Raw genomic sequence first — 21791 nt, forward strand, 5'->3', positions numbered from 1 at the left:
TACTTGTACACATGAAAAGGCACAGACACAGCGTGATTTATTTGCACTTAAAACCATACCAGAGCAGGACAAGCAGAGTAGTAAATACTTAATTAGTCCACTGATAAGGGATGTGAAAGTTCCATGGTCCCCAAATTGGTGTCAGTAGGTCACCAGGCCAGCGTGCCATCGCTGCCACAGATTTCTCACACCTCCTAGTCATGCATGAGCCCTCCTGCAAAATATACTGGTATGCTTAAAATGGCATACAGTTTTCATGTACATCCTAATGTGAACAGCCCCTTAGAGTATTGGACAAAACAGCTATGAATTGGATTTGATTTCTATGCTCTGTTATCTGATTATTGCACAATCGCAAAGAGACTTTATTGCATTTAATTCACTAACAGAAGTGAATTAATAATGAACTTTCTTCCATACAAATCTGTCAGCAGAATGCAGGCTCCATTTACAGTAGACTGTATTCTGCTTATGTATGAGGGAAGCTGCAAAAATTTGATTTCTCAACGTTGAGACAAAATATGAGGTGTGCGGCCATGTGTAATGTGGTATGATATTGTGTATCCACAGATGGATTTTCCTATTAGAAGGAAAGGCAAACCAAACAAACAAGGTGGCAAAGGACGTGGTTCTGGAAGAGGGGGAAGAAGAGGAGGTACTAGTGGGCGAGGAGCCAGTAGAGGAGGGAGATTCAGAAATGAACCAGGAGGCGGCGGCGGCATCGGAGGAGGAGGAGGCGGAGGAAGGAAAAGCTCTGGCAAAGCATGGGATGATGGAGATGACATCTGCTTCTCCAGAAAACCAGAGAGACCAGCTGGGTAAGAAGTATCACTGACACTTCCTCTATTTAAATAGATTGGCCAAGGAGTAAAAACGTTTCGTATGAGTCCAGTGACTTCTTTTCAAAATAAGCCTTACTATTCTCATCTGCTTTGTTCGCTCCGGTTCTCCCGATCTCCACTTACTTCCTGGTAGCTCGATCGTTTGCCATGTAAGCACGTACTAGCTGAGGGCAGTGATTGGCCAAAGCTGTCACATGCTTAGACTGCTTTGTAACAGAGCCACCCAGAAGTGACCAGAGGCCGGACGTCAGAGCGTTTGAGAGAACGAAACAGGCGAGTATAGTCTGGCGTATTATTTTACGAGAAGTCTCTGGGCTAGTTTTTCAGCACAATATATTGTACATTAAATAGTACCAGTGAAAAATTCAGGTTATCCCATATAAAAAGAAAAATAAATAAATTAGTCCTCAGATGGCTTTGTCGACAGATAAAGAAGTTATGATTTTTCAAAAGTAAGGGTGGGGGGAAAAATGGCCCAGAAGTGAAGGATTCATTGCTGGCTTTAAAAATACATCAAAAACTGCACCAGACTCTTCTGTGTGATCGTGGCCTAAAGGAATTTTCTTTTCATATATATTTGCTCCTTACAAGCTGGATATGTCCTAAAAGTCACATTTTTTGTTTCCCAGTGATTTGGTGCTTACTAAATCAGTCTTTTAAAGAGAACCTGTCCTTTAGGCTGCATTCAGACGAACTTCTATCGGCTCGGTTTTCAGGCCGAGCCGATATACGTTGTGCTGGTGTGCAGGGGGGGGGGAGAGGATGGAAGAGCCAGGAGCAGGAACTGAGCTCCCGCCCCCTCTCTGCCTCCTCTCCACCTCTCTGCACTATTTGCAATGGGGAGAGGCGGGCCAGGGGCGGAGCTAATTCTTGAAACTTAGCCCCGCCCCCATCTGGCCTCCTCTCCGCCCCCCTGCACTATTTGCATTGGGGAGAGGCGGGCCAGGGGCGGAGCTAATTCTTGAAACTCCCCATTGCAAATAGTGCAGAGGGGCGGAGAGGAGGCAGAGGGCGCGGGAGCTCAGTTCCTGCTCTTGGCTCTTCCATCTCCCCCCACCCCCCCTCCCCCCCCTGCACACCAGGACAACGTATATCGGCTCGGCGTGAAAACCGAGCCGATATACGTTTGTCTGAATGCAGCCTTAAGCTGCAGGCAGCAGGATATGGTAACAGACCAACTTATTTCAGTGATCTGCATTCATTGTCAAAAAAAATCAGCCACCTAGAAGGAGCTGTCAGAATGGAGTGACACTTTCTCTGTGTGATTGTAAGGTTGATACAATATCAGAGCAAAAGGATCCTCTAGGAATGCCAATATCCCTGTGAGGAAAACAAATGTAATTACCAGAAATGAGCGAGCACGCTCGTTTAAGGCTGATGCTCGATCGAGCATTGGTCTTGTCGAGTAACTAATTACCCGACTGAGCACCATGCAGGGGGGGATGAGTGAGAGAGCTCTCCCCCCGCATGGTGCTGATTACTCGACAAGACCGATGCTCGATCGAGCATCAGCCTTAAACGAGCTAGCTTGCTCATCTCTAGTAATTGCCAAACATTGACTATTATTTTAACTTCTAATTTATTAATATACTAATATATAGCCATTGTAATGTTTTGGGTCAACATCCTCTCTAAAAGTTTAGAGGGACACAGCGAGATGCCTATATAGTTACTTACTGTTAAGTGGTCAACAAAGTATTGCTCTTGTTGTGTACGTTTCTAACACATCTTGTATGACTATCTCTATTTCTAGATTCAGTCGTGGTCACAGACCTGGCCCGCGAGGACGTGGCGGCAGCACCCACACCACTCCTCTTCAGACTTTACACATGACCACTGAAAACCAAGAACGAGTAAAGGCTCTTCTGCGTGATCTTCAGGAGCCAGAACTAGATGCTGTCGCTGAGTAAGTAAATATAGCATTAGGGGATTGCACCAAGTCATGAAGTTATTACCTATCCAAAGGATAGGGGATAAGCATTGATTATGATTGATGATCTGATTTTTCCTTAGCCCTAACAGCAAGTGGTTAAATCCACCTCTGTATAAAATTATAAAAGATGGAATTTTTAACGAATTAAATCCAACAATTAACTAGTACTCCCTGACCCTATAAGAAGGATGTCTAGCCCCTCCCACCCCGTGTTTATTCTAAAGTAATAGTATATAATTCGGCTGGGAAGCTTGTGCTGCTGTTAGCAGTAAGAGAAGACAGATTATTGATCGTTATCCACGCTTCCTTTACGTCTCACAGCAGCACAACCAAGTAATCACCCTATAGGTAGGGCCTTCATGCATAGTGGAACTTGAAATTGATCACCCAAGAGCCATCTCTTCCAAGACCCGAAATTTCAACCTATTAATGGTTGATAAATATATACAGTAAACTCCAAGCTGCACAGCAAATCTGATTTGAGACGGATTGCACTCTACTTAGCCCAAAAGGTTGATCCTGCTCTAGTAGTGTGGGTTCAAAGAAAATTATGTGGTTCAAAGTTCTGGAATAAATAAAGCAGACTAAAGGTCCCTTTGCTTCATCTACTCAGGTTAGGTAAGGTGGCTTTTAAGCCTTATTTCTCCCCAAAGAAGAATTAATAAATTCTCAACCTTCTTGATCTCTATAGCTAACTAGATCTTGGGACAATAGGACAGCTCTAGGAATAAAGATAGCATTCCTCCTCCGAGGAAGGTTCAGAAAGAGCACTGTAAGGGAGTTACCAGATTACAGTTTCCCAATGAAGGAACTTTGGCAGTAGCTTCTTTTGTCACTGGTCTGAGAATGGTAGATTTCATTTCGCAGACCCTTTTATGATACTTTTTGCTAAGGCCCAGTTTGCTATAGGCCTGAGGACTGTAGTCCTTATTCTTGTGGACTCTTTAAGGCTCCTTCTCGCTCAGGACTCTAGGGTTAAGATTCACTTACCTATACGTCTGAGGATGGTAGGTCTTGTTCTGTCAGACCATTTTCTCTTTTCTGCTCCTGCCTTGTACTGAAAATTTGTCTAGATGGGCACCCAAGTTGAGTTGGGATGCATTAGTAGTCTACAGGATCCAGCGAGGCTGAAATGTGGACTGACTCAACCATTTGAGGGAGTGATGGGCTTTCAGAAACCGGGAGCACTCCTTGTCCAAACATCTTGAGTTGTGGTTCCAGAAGCCTGAAACCTTTCTTGTAAAGCTTATAAGTGCTGGTGGATTGAGGCATGGACTGTGACAAGGTCTTCACTTACGATCTCTGGATTATAAGAGAGGATGGTCAACCTTCACGCTGTCAGGTAGAATCTCTACAGGCTTTTGGCAGAGTTGAGTATTTTAAGACACTAGGTTCTGCACTGGGAGGAGCTTCCAATAATGTCTTTGACTCAGGCTGCCTTCACATGAGCGGATGTACGCAGCTATTTACCCGCGTAAATACGCCGGGCCAGCTAAATGAATGCATTGAATCGGCATATTTACGCTGGTAAATACTGCGTATATATGATCTGGGTGAACCATGACCTCCTTGGCCAGAACGGTATAATGGCTATTACTGTGGTCTGGTCTTGGCTGAAATTCATCAATATCCTTGATATCAAAGAAACTGTGGTGAATATATAGGCAGCCTGAACTGCCAAGGGATTGTCTTCCTGATAAAGGAATCTCCCCAGCTTCACCTACAGCACAGTCACCTAAGAGAACTTAGCTGAGGTGTATCTTTAAGAATAAAGTTGCACAAAACAAGAGGATTCCTCCTTATGCAACTCTGATTTTTTTTTAAGGATAATACTTACTGATCAAAATGCTGAAACTAAGGACACCTCCGTGTTCGTATGGCGTCCTGAAGGAAGCTAGGATAGACTGACTAGAAAAGAAAAATAAAGGTGCATCAATGCAAATAAGCTAAACACAAAATAGCAGCAGTCTAACCTGCCGAGAACCCAGTATAGATTTAATGCAGCATCCTTCTAGGAACTCCATCATAGTATTAAAAAAAATGTAGAAGTTTGCAACTAGTTTAACAAATTCTGTCTCCTAGTCCACACAGAAAAAAACACTGGGTGGGATGGGATAGATGTCCTTTTTATAGGGTCAGGTGAGTAAATTATTTAATTAATTCATTTAAAAAGTCCATCTGTCCAAATTGTGCACTGGGGCAGAATTACCCCATGGCTGTGCTGCTGTGGAACGTAAGGGAACTTTATGATCAGTGGGTTTTGAGCACAGGGATCCACTCTGATCCCAAGAACACCTGGCAATTTGCAGCATTTGCATTGAAATGAACAATGTTTGTTCCATTCATGCAGGGACTTTCAGGAGAGCCCAGTGGTTGTACCCCCAGTAATCATAAAGTTATCCCTTTTCCTGTGGATAGCTGATACATTTTAAAGGGATTGTGCCAAGTTATAAAGTAATCTTCTTTAGTATCATTTTAAAGAAAATTCCAGAAAAAAAATGTTGGTGTAATAGATAAGTTGCAATCTAGATTATATGAATGATAATAAAACAATAAATGTACTATAATTTACAGTGATGGTGGGTCGGATTTTGAAGAAGATTATGAATATAGCAGCTCTCAAGATGAAGAAGATGAGGACAACAATGGTGAATACTGTGAAGCCGATTCAGGCTTTGATTTCTGGTCCTCCCCACAAGAAGCAATGGATGTAGCTGGGAAGCTTTCCCCAGAAGCTCCTGTCAAGATGTTACCTGAGGCAGTCATATCACCTTTTGCTGTTGGGAAACTATCTCGGTAGGTCCATCACTGTGTACTACAGGCATCCCCTGAGGAGCGCCTTCAGAAATGAATCTCTCCCATGTGTAAACCGCCTTGCTTAGTTTAGAGAATTCATGCAATTTGGGAAGTTTGTATGAACTAGTACAAAATAAAAATTTGCAGCTTATTTATACCCATCACTAAGATATTCTCATCTATTTGGTTTTATTAATATTAGTTGATAATATGTACTTTTTTTTTTTTTAAATTAATTTATTATTTTTTTTACATCAAATTTTGTTTTCGTCCCATAGTTACGGTTTTGACCGAGAAAGATGTATGACTGCCTTAAGGACCCATGATGGAGATGTTGGATCGTCCCTTGAATATTTGTTGCAGCAGTGTTTTTCAGAAGCTTTTGGTATCCAGACAAAAGTACCAAGGACTGCTGAAAACATAAGCATGAATGACATCTTGGCCATGCGTCAAGAAGAAGCTTTTGTCCTGAGCTCGATATGCGGGGAGAAGTTCATTGAGAGGATCCCAAGCAGAGTATGGACTGTGGGACTTGAACTGGGTTACCTAACAGAAAGGCTTCAGAAACCCCGAAATAAAGACCGTGCCAAAGATTTAGGGAATCCAACCCCTAATAATATCTGCAGGTTTTTCTTGAAAGGAGAAAATTGCCGGTTTGGATCTAAATGTAGATTTAGGCATGAATCTCCACATCGGAATGTAAAGGATGAATCTCACCTAAGTGCTAATGACAGCAGCTATCTATATGAACTTGAAATTCGTTTCACAAAGGATAATAAATACCCTTATCAAGCACCACTAATAGCGTTTCATTCACTCAATGAGAACCTTCCAATGGGCTGTCGTCTACACATGGCGGAGTACTTGTATGAAAAAGCATTGACAATTGCTCAAACTGGTGAACCAGTTGTCTATTCCCTTGTAAGCTGCTTGGAGGATGAAGATGATATTCTACAGTTACTTGCCAACACACATCATCGATATAGTATCCCTCCTCCTTTCATACGACCAATGTCTGAAACCAAGCAACCCCCCATAATTGTTAATAAAGCAATGACTTCTGAAAAACCAACCCGTGCTCTGGAAGGTATGGAAATGATGATACTGTTTGTTAAGGAGAGCTGTGCCTGCAAAAATGATTTGGACAAACAGAAATAGACAGAAACCGAAATCATGTCGAATGGAGCCAAAGCCTATGTTTCCATCCAGGGTTCCTTCTAAATACTGTTTTCTGTAATTCAGACGTAACCCCAAAAGGGAAAAGCTGGGCAGATACTACAGTATAACACAGTGTAAACCCAGCCTTTTCACTCCGTAACGACTGTGCGTTTGGGGTATGTATGGAGGGGGATCAGGGTCACCTTAGGGGACTAAAAAAATTTAGAAATCGGCTTAAGTAAGTTTTATTAACTATTAAAAAAATAAAAGGTAATCAAACTTTAAAAAACACCCCTTTTGCCATATTTGTAATAAAAGAATACAAATTAAGAAACAAAAAACAATTTGGTATCGCTGCGTCCATAAATATCCAACCTATCAAAGTAACACATTATTCACCCCTGATGGTGAACATTGTCAGGAAAATAAAAGGGCACCAGAATTGTGTTTTGTTTTTTTTTAGTCATCCAGTCTCCAAGAAAAACTGGAATAAAACGGGATTTAAAAAGTTGTTTGTACTCCATAATGGCACAAATAGTAACTACAGGACGTCCCACAAAAAATAAGTTCTCGCACAACTGTCAACGGAAAAATTTAAAAGTTATGGCTGTCATAAGACGGCAGCAGAAAATAATTGTTTTTTTTTCCAAGGACATTCATTTTTTTTCTTTTTTGCTGTACTAATAGAAATTTGGTATCCTAGTAATCATGCCGACCCATAGAATAAAGTTATTTCATTTTTGCTGCAGTTTATACACCGTAGAACCCCCCCCCCCCCCCCATTCCACCTAGAAGTACATAATATGGTAGATTCACACAGTGCCGTTCAAAAAATACTACTCGTCCCGCACAAAACAAGCTACATTAATCAATGAAAGAGTTATACATTTTTAAAGTGGGGAGGAAAAAACAAAAATCAAATAAAAGGGTGTGGTTCTTAGGGGGTTGAAGTCATCTCCACACAAAATATCCACATAATATCATGAATCCTTTTTAATGGTAAGAATCCTATTCATTGAGGTGACTGTTGTATTACCTGTGACATTATTATCCCTGTACCAATATACCTGCCATAATTCTGTTTCTAGGAAAAAAGGAGGTGAATATTGTGAAGGAAGAAATGAATAAACTTACCCAGACTGAAGATGATGAACTGGATGACTTGGAATCAGAGGCTGTGGTGGTAGAAAATGAAAGTTATGTCAATCTCAAGAAAAAACAGGCCAAAAAATACTCAAACACCAAAGCTTTAATTATAGAAAATGCCAAGATCCGTAAACACTTCAAGGCAAAACAGGTAAAGTGTTCCTATTCCACACTCAGCCACTGGGGTAAGCTGGGAATGACTATATAATGCATCCGGCAGCGGAAATGTATAGCCAGGTAAATGGCTGCTTGTGTTGCACATGTCCAGGCTCAGCGGTGGATCCCTGTCAGATGGGGTCTGCTGTAGCCGTCAGAGGATTGCTGCAGGTATGGCTGCTGACACCCCATAAACAGCTGGTTTTGGCAGATGAAGCTACTAGTAGGGTATATGTCTCAATGAGACCACCCCATTTAATAATTAGTTGCATGGAAAAGGTCTGTAAGCTGTCGTCCTATTTTAATTAGATACATAGAATTTTGAGAACTTTTGGCCTTCAAATTGTTTATGTACATAGCAAAGTTGTGAGAACAAACTCTACAGCGACACACCCGTGTCTCTACATGTGGGTATTCTAGACTCACAGACATCCCATGTGTCCCTGTATAGTTGCCTCCATGAGATACTATTCGATTGTATGTGAAGGAGCATGTCCTAATAGTTTTTATACATTAAATGGTACAATAAATAGAACTAAAAATCACAGGTGCAGGGGAGTAAAGAGATTTTAACCACTATCACTGACAAAACTCCTTAAAATGTAACCTTTAATAAAGAAATATTAAAAACTAGAAAATAGCGGCTTTATGCACAGACAACACAAATAATGGTCAACACAGACAGGCGCTGCGTGTAATTCCTGAACAATAATTGGTTATGTCTTAGTATGTAAGAGACAGAATACCAGTTCGTAGAGGAAATTAGAACAAAAGATACTAAAGAGAGAAGTAGCGGTCCGTAACAAAAATTGGGGGAAACGACCAAGAGGTATTGTTCCCTGACCACTAAGGTAATGCCTGTCTGCCCGTCACTTTAGACAAGTAGGCCTGTCCACTGAGGGACAGAAGTGAGGACCAATAGGCTAAATATAAGTGTAGGGATAGGACCCAAAAAAAGTTTGTACTAAGAGGTCTAATATCCCATTTGGTGCGTGAGAGTGAGACCAGAACTAGGGCTCTGGGGTCACTATAGGCCCAATATGGTTTGACTTCTGGATGATTGCTCAGCACAATCGTGCGGTTCAACGAAGGCGGTTATGCTATGGCTCGACGCGTTTCTGTCGTAGACACGACTTTTAAGGAGCCTAATTAGCGAATGAACTGTAGAAAAATAATGTAATGACAAACATGGTTAATGTCCTAATAAGCCTAAGAGTGTACCTCAAAGGTGAGGACAGTGCCTAGTAATAAACTAGAGTCTAATGCCTAGTGAAAACTAAGGCACCAGAGTCCCAGAAATGGTCTAGGACAAAATGAGGGTAATATCCTGTCCTGCTAGGAAAGGTGGTTCTCAGGTGGGTCAGTACTTGCATTAAAGTTGCATATATCACCATGTGGGTTTAGATAAGCCCAGCAATGTCTGCCGGTGATATCGGGCTAAATGCCAAAAAAGACCCCCTTCGTATATTCAGTATTTGGTAATATTGCAGAATAAACTGCAGAGATGCGAGTATAGTAGCAGCCAATATTCAAATAAATGCTAGCTGATGCTAGTTAACATGGAGAAATATGTAGGTAAGAGAACCCAAAATAATAAAAGCATATGCCTCCAGCCTACCTTCATGCTGGAGATGCTGCTAGGCTTTTGGTTTTATTATTTTGGGTTTTATTAATTTTGATAAATTTCTAGTCTTTAACGGGTTGAAGTCCTTGACCTATGGAAATTTATATTCAGTTTTTTCCTTTTGCACCTGTGATTACAGCTCTCATTGGTTGGTCCTGTCCTATCTCTCCTTGCCTCTGAATAAGCAAATCTCTGGTAGTCAAACCCTTTTACATGGAACGATTACCGTTCAAACGAGTAAAAATGAACAATCTTTCAGGGTAAACGCAGCCAACGATACATTGTTCGCTTGTAGTTCATTTTATGCAGGCACAAAAATCATTGTTGGCTCATTCACTTATTGTTTAGTTTAAATACCGACCGTTCAGTCATTTTCATTCATTAGGTCTGTTTTAGACCTGCCGATTTGTCGTTTGAATGAGCGAACTATGTTGGAGTGCGCTCGGGAAGTGTGTTTATACAGACTGATACATCGTACACTGGAGGAATTGTTCAGTCATTCGTTCACATTCACTGTTATAAGCGTGGTAACATACGAGCATTTGCACAAAAAGGCTTGCCGCATGAACAAGGCTTGAAAAGGACCACAATCGGTGTGCTGCGCGCGTGTCTGCGCATATTACTCTAATTTTGTTTGTGCACACAACACCAGAGCACACGACGCACCATTTCCATGGAATTTATTGGCTATTTAGGCTTAATAAGATCCAGCTGTCTTTTTGTTGCATTTTGCTCAGTGTCGCACCCTTCCCCTTGCATATTTTCGCACCCACCATAGACCTTCTATGGCACTTTTGCTTCGCAATGCAGCAAAAGTGCCAAAATGCACTTATGAGAACGAACTCCTTAAAATCAATGGGTTCTATTCTCTGTGTTTAGAACACGCAGCTTTTGCATGCGCAAATTCCCGTGCAAACAGTCGTGTGACTGAGCCCCAAGTGAATGAGAACGACTGAACGGAAAGCTAGGAAACAACCCTTATGTGAGTTGGAATAAAGTAGATCTAACTGTACAACTTCTTAATACAAACTCTTAAGGATAAATCATTGGGGAAGAATGGCATTAACTTGAGTTCTGTTCTTAGGCTTCCAGAAGTTACCAGTCTATGCTGCAGGAGAGGATGAAGCTGCCCGCATGGCAGGAAGAAGATGCTATACTGAAAAGCCTGGCAAAGCATCAAGTTCTGGTTGTATGTGGGATGACCGGGTAAGCAAAAAAGAACTCAGACCTTTCAGTGAGAGCAGGAGAGCGGTGCGTCATTCGTTAAAAACACTTGCACACAATACATTCAGCCAGTCCTTTCATTTTAATTTCCTATTTTAAGGGCCTTTATGTTCAGCGTAAAATCCATTGTTCAGCATAAGAGCTGATAGCAGGAACTTCACGTTGTGTTGCCATCTTTTGAGCAATCATCTTTGGGTGTAAAGGGGCCTTTAGCCTCAAAATGTTAGCCTGTTTTGGGTAGTACATTTTCGACAGCACTACAACAGTGCGTTTCCAGACCAACCCTCAAATTATCAGCTCTTCATCAGGCCATAATCTGAAGCAGTTGTTCAGATCAGACCAGCCCATTAAATGGATTATCAGCATATACTGTAACCTGTGTGACATGCTTCATTCAATGTGAAAGCAAGTACAGATGTATTGAGTATAATTGGGAATCGTCTGTGTGCTCATGAGGTGCTGAGCTGTTTTGAAGGCTCTAAATCTGCATTCTCACATGCAGTTTTTGATTAAATGTTTTTTTTTTTCTTTTTTAGCTAGGTGCTTCAAAAAGAAGGGAAACCTTTAAACGATGGGCAAAGAACGCCTAACTTTGAGAATAAAAGGAGTGAAATTTTAAATGGATATAGTGGGTTAAAATGCAGACTAGACTAGTGCTAAATGTAAAGGTGTACAGGAATGATGGAATGGTCTGCATTTTTACAACCAATTACAGCGATGTTAATCATATATTTGATTCCTAGATTGGATCATATCTGTGCACTAGTAATGTTATGGTGATGGTAACTACTGCCTTCAGCAGACAAAACTCTAAGTTATTTTCGTGGGACAATTCCTTTTAGAACTTATCGAACGGTATAGGTCATAAGTGTCTGATCAGTGGGGTCCTGACCTCTTGGACACCCAACAATCACGAGAATGTGTGGTTCCAGTCGTCTCCATATGTAAGATGCGGTGGTCACCTGTGCCTACTACCACTCCATTCATTTTTATGGGAGTGCCAGAGATGACCAAGTGCTTGTACTCAACTACTTTTGACACTCCCATAACAATGTTGGACCGCTTGTCACCTATTTTATGGATGAGTAATGATTTATTACAGATCCATAAAATAGGAGGATTGATGCGTTTGAGCTGTGGAGCTGGTGAAAGCTGCTGCGTATGCTGGACGGCGAGAGTAACAGAAGTCCTGAATCGTATAAGACCCGATATATCACTGGAGAGCAAGATGGCCTGGCTCACGCTCATGTATTTTGGCCTTGTAACGCGAGCAGAGTCGCTAGAAAAATCTATAATGCTTGGACAGATCAGTGGCAAAAGACCTGGCCGCAAAAGGACATGATGGCTGATACGGTCAGAGTTGATACTGGCATGGATATCACACAACTGAAAGAAGCAGTGCAAAACTGAAAAACATGGGGGGAGCTCGCCTTTAGGGTCGCTGAGGGTTGTGAACAACTAACAACACAATGATTTATTTACATGGGACAACCTCTTGAGGCACTTTTACACGCAACGATTATTGCTCAAAATTCATTAAAATGATGGCTTTTGAGCGATAATCGTTGTGTGTAAATGTTACTATCGTGGACTTTTCGTTTGAACAATGATTTTTAGTTGAGTTTTAAAACCGTCGTTCAGACCGCACGCTGGGAGCAAGAGGTAAGTGCTGCATAGAGAATACAATGTTAAGAGAAAACAGACCTCAGGCCGTTATCTCCACAGGAGCTAGAGATTGCATTGCTTTCTCTAAGCTGCCCTTGCCAGAATAATGGAGCTAATTGCAGATCTCTGGCCTCCTGCTGAGTTCTGGAACAGCTCCTGGAGGCTCATTTGCACACAAATGAAGCTGATAAAGTACTAATGGGCATTAGTGCCCATTAGTACTTTATGCAAAATAATTGCTCAAAACTGTCATTCTCCTTATCTTTTGAACAGATTTTGAGCGGTCATCTTTGTGTGTAAATGGGGCTTTAAAGAAACCATATTTTTTTAATTACCCAACAGTATATCACTCATTATTCTTATTACTGCTTTCTCTCTAGATGCGGTAAGACCACTCAGATTCCACAATTTATACTGGATGCCTCTTTACAAGGACCCACCAGCCTTGTTTCCAATATCGTATGTACACAGCCGCGGAGGATATCTGCCATTTCAGTTGCTGAACGTGTGGCTCAGGAGAGAGCTGAGAGAGTTGGGATCTCTGTGGGCTATCAGATTAGATTGGAAAGTGTTAAGGTCAGTAGAGTTGCTTATAACTCATAAGACCATGAACAGAGGTCACTCCAGCTAGACAATGCTCCTAGATGATGTGAAATCCATATACTGTATCAATAACCTGCCTTTATTATGTTACTGCACTGTGTCTGGTCAGCTGAATTTATGGTAATAGTTGCCAGCAAAACAATAGTCTGCTACAAATCTGCTACTTTGGTGAACGTACTTTAGTCTAAATCGTCTGAAAAACTGAAGTGAACAAAAATTTCATTAAAAATTGTTCCCTAGTGTGATCCTTGGCTGTTCGCTCATCGTTCATTTTCTGCAGGCATAAAAATCATCATTAACTCGTTCAATTATCGTTCGGTTTATACAGCGATCGTTCAGTCCTTGTCAGTCACTTAAAGGGGTTGTCCCGCGGCAGCAAGTGGGGTTATACACTTCTGTATGGCCATATTAATGCACTTTGTAATGTACATCGTGCATTAATTATGAGCCATACAGAAGTTATTCACTTACCTGCTCCGTTGCTGGCGTCCCCGTCGCCATGGATCCGTCTAATTCTGATGTCTTCTGGCATTTTTAGACGCGCTTGCGCTGTGCGGTCTTCTGCCTGGTGAATGGGGCTGCTCGTGCCGGAGAGCTGGTCACCGCGTCGTCATCGTAGCTCCGCCCTGTCACGTGTGCCGATTCCAGCCAATCAGGAGGCTGGAATCGGCAATGGAACGCACAGAGCCCATGGTGCACCATGGGAGAAGACCCGCGGTGCACCATGGGAGAAAACCGCAGTGCATCCCTGGGAAAGGACCGGCGGCCATCTTAGGGAGAAGATTTTTATAACTCCATATTTCGTCGGATCGGTGAGTAGCAAGCGGTTTAAAAACCGCTTTAAATTGCTATTTTATGCCAGGGGGGTGACAAGGGGAATGGGGGAATGTAAAATTTTGATGCTTGCCGCGAGACAACCCCTTTAAACAGCAAACGCGAACGACTGAACGATTCTTGTTTGAATGAGCCAATGATGTATCTGCTGTCTACACCGCCTGCACGAGATCCAACGATCCAGAGGTGACGTCGCTCGCTCATTCAAACGATAAATCGGCTTGTCTAAAAGTGCCTTTACAAACTTTATATCCTTCTGTTTGCAGTCGTCTGCCACCAGGCTTCTATATTGCACGACGGGTGTCCTGTTGAGGCGGCTTGAAGGTGACAGCACTTTGCAGGGTGTCACTCATGTTATTGTGGATGAAGTCCATGAGAGAACGGAGGAAAGGTAACGGGTCCCCAGTAGCAGTAATAACAAACACGTTTCCCTTTGTATGTTCCATAAAATGTGCTTTACTTGTTTATGAACCACTGATGACCTGTTTCTATGTATTTATTTATTTATTTATTTATTTTTTGCATCCAGTGACTTTCTACTTCTGGTTCTGAAAGATGTTATGATCCAGAGACCAGACCTTAAAATCCTGCTCATGAGTGCAACAGTTAATGCTGAGCTCTTTTCACAGTACTTCTCTGGGTGTCCAGTTATACATATACCTGGTAAGAGATTGTCATTCTAATCATTATAACCAACAAGTGAAAACTAGTCAGAAAGCCGCGTGATCATACAAGTAAGACTGAGGAAAGCTATTGCATACAATAGTAAAGGCATAAACAGCGCTAACTAATAACTGAAGCTACTGATGCAGATTGCTGAAAGCACTCCCCTGCTGTTGATATAGCTATGGGTGACCACATTTTCCCCTCTAGCCATATTACAGGGTGCTGGCTCAGATGAGTGAGCGTGGAATACTTTGTCTACTCTTCCTCCAGTGGGAAACTCCATTTCAAATGTTCTGATGTTTAAAAGCTGTTTAAAATGTCGGAAGCAAAAAGATTTACATGTTTACAAGAGTTATCTTATCCAGTTTAACTTCATAATAAGATAGCAAAAGTAAGAGAAGTACAATAAATAACAATAATAACCGCTGCAATAAGGGCTCGGTGTCACATCGGCATAAGCACATTTATGTGTGTCTTTGTGCCACATACTTGTACAATGGGCATTGCCTATTTGCATGCACATGTGCGCGTTTTATTGTGCTTCTTGGGCATTCAAAAAACACACAACCAATCTCCTATTCATTAAAATAGGCAATTAAGCTAGTTCAATATGTGTTATTTTTGTGTGCAAAAGCACACTTATGTGAACAAACCCATTGAAATCAATGGATTCTATTTACAGCATATTGCTCGCACAATTACGTTCGTCTGACACAGGCAGAAAATAGTCTAACATCGCAAATGAAACCGCTGAACAAAGAAGACTCTGAAGCCTCACAGGGAGAATAATTCCTTTTACTTATAAATCCGTGTAGTGCACCACAATTCTGTCAATTTCAGGTCAAACTACTCAAAAAGCACTGAATTTTATGAGGTTATTGCTGACCTTGTCTTGGGCGACAATGAAACCGTGTATTGTTGGCTATAAGGCCTTATTCACACGGGCTACAAAGTCACATGTATGTGAAGCTCATGGTTTCCAATGGGCACATTCACATGATGTTTTGTAGCCTGAAAGAACACATTGGAAACCACGGGCTTCACATACATGCGTTTTACTAGCGCTACAAAGTCATGTGATTTTGTAGCCCATGTAAATAAGACCTAACGGTCAGGTTTTTGACATCACAAAAAAAAACACATTTTGCTGCCAAAAATTTGAAAGGTTGTTAAAAGCCCAAATAAACTCGTTTTGATGATATTGAAAACAACTATTTGGTTAAGTCTAGATTTGCTAGACGTAGGATATCGTCTATATTTTTTTATATGATGTGACTGAACATTTTATATCTCAGGTCGTACTTACCCGGTGGACCAGTTTTTCCTGGAAGATGCCATTAGCAAAACAAGGTGAAGTCTACAATTTAATAAAGACCTGTTTTGATAAACATCGTTATGATGACCTTTTAAGGCTGCTTTCACATCTGCATTGGGGGGTTCCATTTTCCTGCTCCATCTGGAAAGCAGGAATGGGAATCCCCTGGGCGAACGGATCCGTCTTATGACGAAACTGAATAGTGAAAAGACTCCAGTGATTATCTAATGGGGTCCGTTCGGTTTCTGCTCTGCTGCCTGGCATTTAACTGGAGGAAAGTCCTGCATGCAGCCAGATCTACGACAAAACCTCCAAACTGAGGTTCTAGCACAGATGTGACGCTGGCCTTAGCTTGCTGTCGAAGACTTTGATAAGGGTTATATTTAAAAGAGTAAGCTAAGTATCTTGCATGTTGTTAAAAACTGTGTTATTCCAACTACACAAGTAAGATTCCTCCTTCTGGACTGGGGTTACAATCTCTTTAAATCACACATGGATGTGGCAGAGGGAGAATGAGGGAGTGGAGAAATTTGGCCTCAAATCACACATGCAGTTTTTGGTGCCAATCACAGTAGTGGATCCAAAAAGAAGTATCAGTCGTTCCCTTTATACATTTCCTTTTTTTTTTTTTTTTTTAATCTAATCTTGGCTTTGGCTCAAAACAATTGCCACAAAAACTGCATGTGTGATTCCACCCGTACAGAAAACTAGCAAAAATGGAATAGTTGCCTATAGCTACTACACTACATGGGGGCTTTGTTTCCAAATGAGAGCTGCATTGGTTTTTATTAATGTACCACTATGTTTTTTGCTATGCCTAAGAAACATGTCAATCTTCAATGCAGGATTCTTCCATTATGGAATAGCGCAACTTTTCTTTGTGTGTAAAGTTAAGCCCCATAATAATAAATTCTAAATCTGTTCTACACAATAAGAAAATTGATAGTTCTGAAATTTCAGCATGCACTTTATACCACCTTTTGTCTGCTGGCAGGTATGTGTTAGAAGATGGAAGCCCCTACCATCGCTCTTCAAAGTATTCCTATGTACAGGATTCTTCAAAAGGAAAAAAGGGGAAGAGTTATGGAGACCTTCTTGAAGAATTAGAGCAAGATATTACCTCAAGCCTGAAGCTACAAGATGCCAGGATGGTGAAGGACAGCATGCCAGATCAGCAGCTGAGTTTTAAGGAACTCTCAGTTCGTTATAGTGGTTAGTAACACACTTAAAGTGTACCTGCTGTTTGCACCCAATATGAGCGCTCATATTCAGATTTCCACATAGATTTTTCTGTTTTTCTTTAGCCGTACTATGGGCAGTTTACTTACAGGTGGGGGTCATGTCCTAAGCCAGCCATGCTGTCAGTACTACACTGTCTGGGACTTCCTCTCCCACACTTCTCATGCTGCCTTGCAAAGCCTGCTCCAATCGGCTGCAAGGAAGTCTCTGAATGCCTGCTATTTTGCTGCATTTATTAACTAGCAGTGGCCCTATTACTGGAGAAACCACATGCCTAACAGGCAGTGGATTGCAAACCTAAAAATTTTTAGAATGCAAGTATATTACAAGAAGGATTATGCACTCCTAGGCTGTTGGATGAGCAGACGTGTGAAAATAGTGCCCATTTATGTACCATATGATACAAGTAGGGAATTCATTTCTAATCCGGCACAAAAGATATTGTGGTATTTGGCTATTATCCCCTAATAAAACATGCTGTGGATTTATAGTTATGAGACTGCTATACGTATGAGGAGGATGCTCCCTCGTTGCTTTAACCAGTGGCAGATGGACTGCCATGTACACATGCAGATACAAACCTTCCATCAGTCACTGGTTAGAGGGGCAAGACAGCATTCGCCTCGTAATTAAGTGCTACGGAATATGTTCGCACTATATAAATATTATTACATGAGACTATATAACGCTAAGGGTGGAGTTGTTTGATTTTGGTTTTCTTACAGGATGAAGGCATTGCATATCAATAGAGTAGATCAACTTCTCCCGTACCCTTTAAAAAGTGGTTTTGCAGCAGTTATTAGCTGTATTATAAGGTATAATGTGCCCTTTATATAAATGATACCGAATAGTAGAAGTCACCTCAAAGTTCTGTAACCTACATAAATGCATTGAGCCTGTTGCAATATGATCACAGAACTCCTTGGTGATCTGATTTAAGACTTCTAGCGGGTATCCCATATATTACATTTTAGTTATTATATATTAACACTCAAGAAGGTCAAATCTAGATGCCAGAAGCTACAGCAGGGTGGTCTGTAGTGAAACCGGAGTTTGCAGAGTTCCACAGTGACAGTAAAACCGTATAATACTGTTTTAACAAGCGTGTCCTTATTAGTTGTTGCTTTAATGCTGAAGGCTAATGTAACAGTCGCTGTAGAGATGTCTGATATGTATATTTTTGTCTTTCTAATAATCGTAGGTGTTAGTAAATCCGTTATTAAAACTCTCTCTGCTATGGACTTGGATAAAATAAACTTGGATTTAATAGAAGCCCTGTTGGAATGGATAGTCGGTGGAGGCCACTCTTATCCACCAGGTTAGTAAATTGGCAAAATGAAAAGCTAATTCTGCGTTGCTGTTTTTCTCCAAAGTTATTTTGTTCTTTATTTTAAAGTGCCACTCATTCTAGGGTGCTGTACAGATGAAAAGGTAGAAGTACGTTACATGAGACCGTAAAAACTACAAGTACAGTAAATGTGAATGACTCTGACCATGAGGGCTTACAATCCACAAAGCAAAAAAGCTGTAGGAGAGGATAGAGTCTGCTCAGATAGTATTGCAGTGGCAACATGGATATTGTAGGCTTTCCAGTTGCTTTTGCAGTTTTGAAAGGTGAGGAGACTCTGTTTGAAGTGCCAAGTTCGAGTATGTATGATGCTCAGGAGAGAACGTGGGAGACGATGATGTAAGGAACAGGCTAGAAGAAAATAAAAAAGAGGGTCTTGAGAGGACTGAAGAATATGTATGGAGAGGTACTGGGAGATTTAGAGCAGATTTGTATGGAGGTGATAGGTTGTGGATCGCCCTGTATACCATTTCTAATATTTTGAGGAAGACAGGCAGTGGAGGAATGAAGCAGATTAACCAGGCAGCTGAGTTAAAGGGGTTATTCAGGCAGCGCCTGCCAGAATACACATTAAAATGAATGGGACCATTCATTTACAAGTGCAGTGCCCATTGATTTCAATTAAAGCTTCACCTGCAATTATGAGCGCCGGCCACTACTCCGGGTTTAGAACAGCGCTTCCCTCCGGTCCCTGGGTATCTCATCGGACACTGCCTGGATAACCCCTTTTAGTGTGGAATGGAGGGGTGCAAGAGTATTGGATGGGAGGCTATAGATCAGTTTGTTGCTGTAGTCTAGACAGGGGATCTATACTAGCATTTTTGCTGACTCTATGTTGAGGAAAGAGCATATGAGGTTTATTGAGAAAAAAAAAGGGGGGGGGGGGCAAAAATCAGGCCTCTTTGGAGTGCAGAAGCAATATCCTAATCCCCATACTCTTAAGAAAAGATGCAATTTTTGCGCAGTGTTTGAGCCAAACAATTGCATGAAAATTAGTGGTGTTTTAAAAAAAACAAAAACTGTATGAAATTACCCACCATTGTTCACCAAACTACTGACGAAGTGCACGCTTCTTGGGCATTATAGTGCTGGCTACTGAATGCAGGGAATGCAATCCTGAAGCAGTCTCACTTGGTATAACTTGAAAGCCGCACCCCATTTCCGCATATGTTTTTGTTAAGGAATTGGTTGCATGTAAATAAAGCTCATTCAATTTACAGGTTAAAAAAGTTATGCAATTTTCTGCTATACTTTGTTTATTCATTCCTAGTGGTTTTAGGATCTCGGCAACATCCCAGAAAGTTAAAACGGAGTATGTTTTCCACCTTTGAATTAATATTTCTATTCAAGCACAGACCTTGAAAATTGTGAGAAATGAAAGCCCAAAAGATATTAGATGTAGAGATGAGCGAGTAACTGCCCGCTCGAGAGGAAAGATTCGGATGCCGGCACATGGGAGCGGTGAGTAGCGGCAGTCAGCAGGGGGTAGCGGGGATCTCCCCCCTCCGTTCCTCCCCGCTCTCCCCCGCAGCTCCCTGCCCGCCGCCGGCACCCGAACCTTTCCTCTCAAGCGGGCAGGTACTCGCTAAGGACAATGCTCTCTCTAGCAATTGCCCTTAGCGAGTATACTCGCTCATCTCTAATTAGATGGTTTTCATTATGCAATAAATAAGTTGTTTTTACATAAAACTCCTTTAAATTGTTACCATGATGAAGTATTACAAGGAGCCACCATAAATATGATGTACATATTCATTTAAAATTCTTTTTATGTAGTTTGGGATTGCCATACCCAAAACTATCTAAAAATGCCATACACTCCGTGGCGCTGAAGCGCCATTTTGGCACTCCATCACCGCAGCATCTGACAGGTAACGTCCACCCATCAAAAGGCCCGGTTACATTCCATAAACTTGTCACGTGGACCTCTAATGTAGAAGACCCCGGTAGGTTTACAGGACGTCACCGAAAACGTCCCTGTTGTTGCTTCTATTGGCTGCAGTGGTAACATGGATTAACAACCCACATGACTGCTGCAGCGCTTGCAAATAGAAGACAAAAGTGCAGCAGGGAGGTGAGTATATATATATTTTTTTAAATGGCTAGTTCATCCCTCCACTGCCACCAATGTTAGTCTCTTTAATACTAGTGTCCTTTTATAATGCAATATGTCAGCAATATCAGTATTGTCATTGTATCGTATAGATCAAGCCACTGAATGAATGTAGGAATCAGCCTGAAAGTTCCAGTCTGTTTCAAATGTACCTAGACAACTTCTGCTCAGATATAAGTTTTTATATGCTTTTATTATATTCTTACTTCTACCTGCCTCACTTAGACACCCTTCAAGTCCAACTACTAGCCCATGCATACCTTCCGCTGACTCCTTTAATTGTGCGCTCTGGAACTGCCAGTCAGCATGCAATAGACTCCCCACCTTCCAGGATTTATCACTACTAAATCTGCTAGATCTCACATAAATATGGATACAGCAGTCTGACACGGCCTCCCCTACTGCATTGTCTTATAACAGACTGCAGTTCTCCCTCAGCCCAAGACTGGAAAACAGGTGTGGTGAAGGAGTAGGTGCTCTTCTCTCCCTGAAATGTAACCCCCCCCCCCCCCCCCCTTCATACCTTCACTTCCTTTCCCATGGTTTGAGGTACATACACTGCGACTTTTCCGTCCACTGTCCATGCGGGTAGCAGTTATCTACCGCCACCCCCACCCCGCTTCCCCTCCAGGTCCTCCCTGCCTGTTTCTGGATCAATTTGCCTCCTGGCTCCTCCACTTCCTATCCTGCAAAATCCCAACTCTCATCTTGGGCGACTTTGACATTCCCACCAATGACCCCATCTGCCTCTCAGCTTCTATCACTCACCTCCTCCCACGGTTTTTATAGACTGACAGCCTCTCCCACTCACACGGATGGCAATACTCTTGATCTGGTCTTCCTCCGTCTCTGCTCTGCTTCCCACTTGACTAACTCCCCTCTCCTGCTCTCAGACCATATCCTCCTCTCTTTCTCTGTCAAGCTCCCTAGCATCTCCCCAGACCCACCTACCTACCGTAAGTACAGGAACCTTCAGGCCGCACACACCCAGAACTTTGCTGAGTCTTTACAGTCTTCTCTGTCCCCTATCTCTCTCCTCTCCTGTCCCAACCTGGCTGCCGCACATTACAACACCACTCTCAAACATGCTTTGGATGAAGTGGCAACCCCCTTCTCCCCGTGACCCAGG

General features: G+C 41.9%; 1 protein-coding gene across 3 annotated transcripts in view; it reads left to right on the forward strand.

The window, feature by feature from the left end:
* The window catches only part of DHX57 (DExH-box helicase 57), a 67874-nt gene that overhangs the window by 2991 nt on the left and 43092 nt on the right, over nucleotides 1–21791 (forward strand). For all 3 annotated transcript variants that reach the window (XM_066595861.1, XM_066595860.1, XM_066595859.1), the window contains 12 exons: nucleotides 571–818; nucleotides 2596–2748; nucleotides 5350–5571; nucleotides 5850–6658; nucleotides 7818–8026; nucleotides 10740–10861; nucleotides 12925–13120; nucleotides 14248–14372; nucleotides 14511–14644; nucleotides 15943–15997; nucleotides 16957–17174; nucleotides 18403–18519. In XM_066595861.1, the coding sequence (XP_066451958.1) occupies nucleotides 571–818; nucleotides 2596–2748; nucleotides 5350–5571; nucleotides 5850–6658; nucleotides 7818–8026; nucleotides 10740–10861; nucleotides 12925–13120; nucleotides 14248–14372; nucleotides 14511–14644; nucleotides 15943–15997; nucleotides 16957–17174; nucleotides 18403–18519 (2608 nt within the window). The remainder of the gene's footprint in view (nucleotides 1–570; nucleotides 819–2595; nucleotides 2749–5349; nucleotides 5572–5849; nucleotides 6659–7817; nucleotides 8027–10739; nucleotides 10862–12924; nucleotides 13121–14247; nucleotides 14373–14510; nucleotides 14645–15942; nucleotides 15998–16956; nucleotides 17175–18402; nucleotides 18520–21791) is intronic.

Source organism: Eleutherodactylus coqui, chromosome 3 (assembly GCF_035609145.1).
Source record: "Eleutherodactylus coqui strain aEleCoq1 chromosome 3, aEleCoq1.hap1, whole genome shotgun sequence".
Lineage (NCBI taxonomy): Eukaryota > Metazoa > Chordata > Amphibia > Anura > Eleutherodactylidae > Eleutherodactylus > Eleutherodactylus coqui.